Consider the following 7,276-nt stretch of genomic DNA (forward strand, 5'->3'; position numbering starts at 1 on the left):
AATCTAATACGAGTACATTGTGTGTGCCATTCGTTCTCAAGATCCTCTGAACAAGCTTAACGATCTGCCTTGCAGAGTGCTTCGACACTATACAGCATTTTCTGCACCAAAAAAGTCATTCAACCCAAATATATTTCCATAGGCCAGTGGCTCTGCTTCTGGAAGCACGCTGGAATCTCCTGGAAGCTTTCTAAAAGTCCCAACGCCTGGGCCCAACACATACCAATCTAATGAGAACTGATGGGCCCTGCCCCAGGCAGCCAAAGTTGAGAGCCACTGAGAGAAGTTAAGTGATTCACTCTTAACTTTTCTTTTAGTTTCATTCCTTTGGAGTTATTTGTTCTTTTTTTTGAGAGAATTTTTTTATTTTGCACAATCTTTCCCCAAACCTCCTGGACAACTCAGATTAGGTTACACTGCAAATGAAAGATTTACAACTGTGTCTTTTGTAGGAACAGAGTTTATTCCAAATGCCGTGTATATTCCTACAGTGAAAATGGATAGCCCATATGAAGTTTCTCTCTGGCTATAATTCCTCAGTCAGCAATAGTCAGACACTCACAGGATCTCTCTCTTTCTCTCTGAAGTGTATGTGTGTGTGCGTATATACACACACACAATGCAGGTACCAGCTCAGCAAATTTTAGTTTGTGTTTCAGCCATGAGACTTTTGAAGAGTTTGTATCGCTGCCTAGCTCTGGAAAAAATTGAAGCATGTATCTGGACAATTTAAACAGGGCTCCCTCCCCGCCCCCAACCTACCTCATCTAGAATTGCTTATACCAAAATAGATCAAAGTAGATTCTGATGTTGTTCACAATCAGTAACAGTAGCTATCACAAACTGTTAACTTTTCTTCTTCTCTATTCTGAAGGCAGGGTAGCTCAGGAGGATCTAACTTAAGAAAATTCACTTATAAGCAAGTAAATGATTCAATTAGCATACTTAGAGTGAAATCTGCCCTAGAGCCAGACAAGACTTTTCAGTTTTAGTGAAGAGTGCAATATTCTATCACAAGGTTCGTAGAGGACATGACCCGGCTTGGACTTACCCAGTGTCTCTCTGAGAAACATGTATGTACCATACCCAATGAAAGGAAAGGACCTTCTCTGTACAGAATATATACAACATCAATCCTTGTTTTCCTCCAATCTGCTTCGCATTGGTTGAGAGACCCTCTTTGTGTGCATTCTCCCTCCCCAGATCTCATTTGGAAAATGGTCCTGGATCCCTTCCCCATTGTATCTTTGGAGCAAATAGGTGCCACCAGAGCTGGGCCATTATGCAGAACAGAGTAAAGACTGCCTCAGCTTAGATTTTGTTATTGCTATTAGCTTATCCAGACATATAGATTATTTTTGCTGCATGTGGTCTGTCCTCCTGGACCACTGTCACAGTATTCAAGGAAGGATGTTCTTGCATGATGAAGATATAATGTGTGAATTCAAATTCACTACCTTCTTGCTGGATGACCATGTTGATTAGTTATTTTAACTTTAGGATTCTCACTATCTTCACTTGAAAAACATGAATAATAATAACTTCTTCATAGACCTGATGGGATTATTAAAGTAGATTAGCAGTTTTCAGACTTTTTGGTCTTAGGGTTCCTCTATACTCTTAAAAAGGATTGAAAACCTAAAGATCTTTTGTTCATATGGGTTATATCTAGCAATATTTACTGTATTTGACTTTAAAACAGAAAATTGGCCGGTCACTTGGCTTATGCCTATAATTCCAGCACTTTGTAAAGCAGAGACAAGAGGATTGCCCAAGACCCTCAGGGATTCAAGAGCAGTCTGGGCTACATGGTGAGACCTCGTCTCTATGATAAATCAAAAAATTACCTGGATGTGGTGGTACATGACTGTGATTCTATCTACTTGGAAGGCTGAGACGAAAAGACTGCCTGAGCCCAGCAGGTCGAGGACACGGTAGCCGTGAGTGTACCACTGCACTCCAGCCTGGGCAACAGAATTAGACTTTGATTTTAAAAAAAAACAAAAAAAACCAGGAAATTATACTTATTCATTTTTAAATGACAACCATTTGTAACATTTTTTTATGAGAAATATTTTCCAAAAAAGAATTTCCAAAACAACAAAGGGAGTTGTTTTGCAAGGTGCTTTAATGTCTGAATTTATAGAAGACAACTGGATTTTCAAATATGCTTCTGAATTCAGTCTTGGGGTTATGTTGTTTTGGTTGAAATATGTAGCAAAAATAAAGCTTCACATAGATATGTAATTATAAAGAGTATTTTAATAGCCTTTTCAGTTAAATGTGGATATTTTTACTTGATTCAACACTAAACCTCGATATACAATATTGTCTTAAAGTTAGTTGTAATGTGCAACCTGAAGGCATATTAGTGAACTTTATGTACTCTGTCACATTAAAGTCTTTTGGTTTATCTTGCACCTTGAGCGACTCTTTTAACCATGCATAACTTTTAAAGCACTGTACATTGGTCATTTGGAAAATATTGATTTACTAGATTATACAGATCTTCTAAAAGTTGACTCATTTCATCAAACCATGTAAAAAATTATAATTGTTAATATTACCACAGGTCTCATAAAAAAAAGTCTTAAGTAAGAGGAACTGTCAGGCTCAGGGTGGCAGATGTGTTTTCTAAAATTCTAATTTTTGCTTGAAAGCTCAGATTTTATCATTAGCAACAGATATTGTTTTCGTGGAAGTGATGGGCTCACTTCACATTTCAATTATATATCTGCCAAATGCTCAAGTCTGAATAACCACAGTTTGTCTAAAGCTGTTCTTTCAAGTTAAAAAAATCCAAGAAAAAAATGGCTAGTTCTCTATAAGACTGATGATTACACCATTCCTTTTCCACAAGGTAGCCATTGTACTCAGTATGAGGGAAAAATACATTCTGCGTTCTTCCTAATTCACACAGTGTCAACATGTTCTGAAGAATTAAGATTTAGTAAAATGAACATTCATCAACTGCTTCATCAGGGATACTCTTGAGTGAAGCTGACATTCTCTCCTTACTGTGAGTGAGTAGCAGTGAGGAATACAGTGTCTCCTTAGTGTTATTTTGAAGATAGTTTAACCTCACCAACTCCCCGAATGGGTCTCCAGAACCCCAGCAGCGTTCAGACTCCAGCCTGGGAACCTCTGAGGTAGTGAGTTGAAATGATATCACCAATTCCAAATAAGCCTGTTCTTCCTGTTTGTCACTGTTTGTGACTGAGGACTTGGTTCGAATGAAGGCTGACCTTTGGAAGATTTATTATTTTTGGTGAATCCCACTGGAGTTCTTCCCTAGCTTCCTAGGATTCAGTTGCCTGCTCTCTACCTGGGATGTTACATGGAGGCTGAACACAAGCCTTGGTTTCTGGTTCACTTTACTACCAGCCTGTGTGCGAGAAGACCTGTGTAGTCCTTGCTTTTTAATATGTTCTAGAGCTAATAAATATGTTTTTTAGTGTGATGATTTCCTAGTGTTTTATATTAGGGAGTCTCAGCTCTGGTATCAGAGGCGCTTTGGTGGTTTACACATGGGTTTTAGGTGACTCTCGAGCCCATGACATTTTACAGACTTTTCTTGTTGTTCCTTTGGGGCTGCGGGAGAAGGTGGGCTGGTAGGGAAATTAATAACTTCAATAAAATTCTCAAAGAGGTCTGCAATCTGCCCTCTCAAAGAAAAAAAGTAAAAAATGACACTTCAGGCCAGGCATAGTGGCTCATGCTTATAACCCCAACACTTTGGAAGACCAAGGCAGGAGGATCACTTGTGGCCAGGAGCTCAAGACCAGCCTGGGCAACATGTTAAGACCCCCTTTTCTATAAAAAATAAATATATAAATAAATAGTCAGGCGTGCTGGCATGCACTTGCAATCCCAGCTACTCGGGAGGCTAAGGCAAGAGGACCGCTTGTGCTCAGGAGGTAGAGTCTGCAATGAGCTATGATCATACCACTGTGCTCTCCAGCCTGGGTGACAGAGTCTCTTAAAAAAAACTCCCTGTCTCTAAAAAAAGAAAGTATTACTTTTCAGATTGACACTCTGCCTACTCATTATCCATTTCCTGATGTGCTTCTTTTGGGAAAGAAGCTTCTAAGCTCCCTCTCTGGCTCTGTTCATCTTCTCTTTTCATCCCCTGGGCATTTCCTCACAGTCCACATCATCTAGCACTTGCTGACAAGTCACTTCACAGTTGTTTTTGAGTGTACCTCCCGAGAGAACAGGGACTGCATCTTGTTTCTTTTGTATTCCAACACAAAGTCAGAGTTGAATCCCTTGAGATGCACCCCTGTGAGGGAGGTAGAGTGGGAGGAAATATTTCAGGCCAAAGAATACATCAGCTAAATTATTGGGTTCCTTTCTGAAATATTGAGATGTGCAAACTTAGGGTATTTATTTATGCTTCATCCCCAAGATGTGTTTTGCGCCCACATGTCCTTCAGCCTGCTTCTTGGAATCCAAGTGCTGTCACGAAAGCTGCAAGGCAGTCTGTTTAGTTCAACGGTAGCGCTTTTGGAAGACTTTCTTGATTCCGTGGGAGGAGTGTGGTGACTGCCACTTGCTGATAGGAAGCAGCGGAGGATTCTGCGTCATGACAATATGTACATCTGTATTATAAAATGTCAACCCCACCGCATGCACCCCTCTCCCAGCGTTAGCTCTGCTGGACTGCAGAGGAACTGGGATGCAGTGGCACAAGGTGGCTCTGCAGCAGTGCAGCCATGACAGCACCCCCCATGGTGTCGTTGGCCCCACAAGTCAGGAAGCTTGCTTCAGCGTGGTAGGTGAGAATCAGACAGCGGCTTTTACAGATCATGCTCTGACTTAAACAATGTGACTGTTCCTTAAAAAAAAAAAAAAGTTGAATTTTATGACCAGGCGCAGTGACTTAAGTCTGTAATCCCAGCACTTTGGGAGGCCAAGGTGAGGGGATTGCCTGAACCCACGGGTTCGAGGACAGCCTGGACAGCTTGGCAAGACCTCATGTCTACAGTAAATCAAAAAATTAGCTGGATGTGGTAGTGTGCACCTATAGTTCTGTCTACTTGGAAGACTGAGGTGGAAGGATCACCAGAGCCCAATGGGTTGATGCTGGGGTGGCCATGAGTGTGCTACTGCACTCCAGCCAAGGTGATGAAGTGAGACTCCAATTCAAAAAACAAAAAAGGAGTTTTGTAGTGTGTGGTTTAATTCAGTGGCTTTACAGTTTTTGAAGAAGCTATGAATCATCTCACACAATGCACATCACTAGCACCTAACAGTAGGGAAGCAATAATGTCCTTGTTGTCCTTTATGGGAAGCAGGAACATAATATAACAGTGAACAAGTTGAACTGACCTAATTTATGAAGAGACAGAAGAATCACTCAATAGTACACTGACACTGACAAAATGATGTGTGTGTGTGCATCAGTCAGGTCTGGTAATTTTATATTCACGAGTCTATCTCCATTTGCTAGCTGGCATTATTCTTAAACTTGGCTTCCTGGCAACAGTTGACTAGTACTGGCATCCTAAATTCTATCTTCTGTATTACTTGCAATCCCTAAGTAATGAGAGTTGTCAGCCGCATTGTGTTTTCAATAGTGTGGGTGTACCCCAACACTGTCTTCTTGTGTCAAACCTACAACTCAGTTTTGTTTACTTCTGTGCCTCCTTAGCAGTTCACAAAATCAGAGCATAAGAGCCTTGACTTGCCCCAGATGCCTGAACAGTGGTGCAGATGATGTTAACAGCTGAGTCAGTGTTTGTACTTACTCTCTTTGGACAGCAACCTCTGCACTGATGGGTGTGTTAATTGTGCATTCGTGCGCCGTTTGACTAACTCACCCCTCCTCAAGGGCTGAATCTGGTTAAACTCTCCTTGGGGAAATGCCACTTCTTGGTGGGTGAGTGAGGTAAGGTGAATCTGGGCTCTGCTTTCTAACCAGATAGCTTTTGTTATTGCATGATAAAATGTGCAGCTTCATGTGTCTGTGCCTCTTGCTACTACAGTGCCCTTTCTGTTTTTTAAGGAAAGAAGGATTATCCAAATGTGGAAGATGCAAGCAGGCATTTTACTGCAATGTGGAATGTCAGGTAGGTGCTGGGCCAGCTGACTGGGAGGGCCTGGTTTCCTTTGAAGTCCTCCTCTTCCTTGTCATGGTGTTCCTCATGGCTGCTCTCTGCAGCCAGAGCTGGGAAGCGTGGGATATGGCTGGATGCCCTCATGTGTGCGCTACCCCCCTCCCCCCAGTCTAACGAGCAGCCAGGGATAGGCAGTAACAGTTTGGGGCCACAAGCAGGATAAAAAATGAGGAGCAGGGGAAGTAGGAAGGACACCAGGAGATCCTGTTAGCTGTAGGCAGGTATGTTAGCAAGAATGAGAGTTTGAGCCGGGCTCGGTGGCTCAGCCTGTAATCCCGCGCCTTTGGGAGGCTGAGGTGAGTGGATTGCCTGAGCCTGCGGGTTCGATACCCGCCTGGGCAGCGAGACTTCATCTCTACAATAAATCAAAGAATCAGCTGGGCATGGTAGCGCATGCCTGTAATTCTGGCTACTTGGAAGGCTGAGGTGGAAGGATCGCGGGAGCCCAGCAGGTCGAGGCTGCGGTGGCCGGGAGCGGCCACTGCACTCCAGTCTGGGCGACCGAGTGAGACTCCAACTCAAAAAAAAAAAAAAGTTAGAATGTAAGATTGGAGAGAGCTCTTCAGAGACTATTTAGTGGTCTGAAGCAGCTGTACCTAAAACTTACATAGATTATATGTATTCCTCATACATCTCTTTAAAAACAAGGTAGGTCTACAATACTCACAGTCTATAAATATATATCAATACCATTCCTTGTTTTGCCTAATTTAAAATCCTCCAAATAAACTTCTCTATGGAAAAGAAATATTTTCTGGTAAGCATCTTGCATTAACTTGTAAAAGCTTCTTTGTACATCTCCATACAATTAATTAAATAGGTAACATTAACAAGAACTAAACAGAATTTACAGGAAAAAATGTTTAGTTATGGGGTAAAATATAATTTGAGTGATACTAAAAAAAGGTAGTCTGCGTCTGATTAAGTATTGTGGTCAGTCATTCAACTAATATTCAAACTGACAATATTCTCAAAATGCCTACGGCAGCACAGTCAGAAGATGCTGATTCTTGTTTGTCTTCAAGCAACAGGCAAAGGCCAGTCCTCTTGGCAGCCATCATGAGCATGTTCCCACTGGGGCCTAGAGTACTGTTTCAGTACAAGCTCGTAATACCTATTATGTCAGTAAAATGATTTTCATCTTATGCTATTCATTT

The 7,276-nt window shown here is 41.7% G+C and overlaps 1 protein-coding gene across 1 annotated transcript in view; it reads left to right on the forward strand.

The window, feature by feature from the left end:
• Positions 1 to 4,425: 4,425 nt before the first annotated feature.
• Positions 4,426 to 7,276, forward strand: part of SMYD2 (SET and MYND domain containing 2) — a 37,962-nt gene continuing 35,111 nt past the window's right edge. Inside the window, exons 1-2 of the mRNA XM_021718595.1 lie at positions 4,426 to 4,497; positions 5,988 to 6,071. Coding sequence (XP_021574270.1) covers positions 4,426 to 4,497; positions 5,988 to 6,071 — 156 coding nt within the window. The remainder of the gene's footprint in view (positions 4,498 to 5,987; positions 6,072 to 7,276) is intronic.

Source organism: Carlito syrichta, unplaced genomic scaffold, assembly GCF_000164805.1.
Source record: "Carlito syrichta isolate Samal-C Ts95f unplaced genomic scaffold, Tarsius_syrichta-2.0.1 Scaffold312893, whole genome shotgun sequence".
Classification (NCBI taxonomy): Eukaryota; Metazoa; Chordata; class Mammalia; order Primates; family Tarsiidae; genus Carlito; species Carlito syrichta.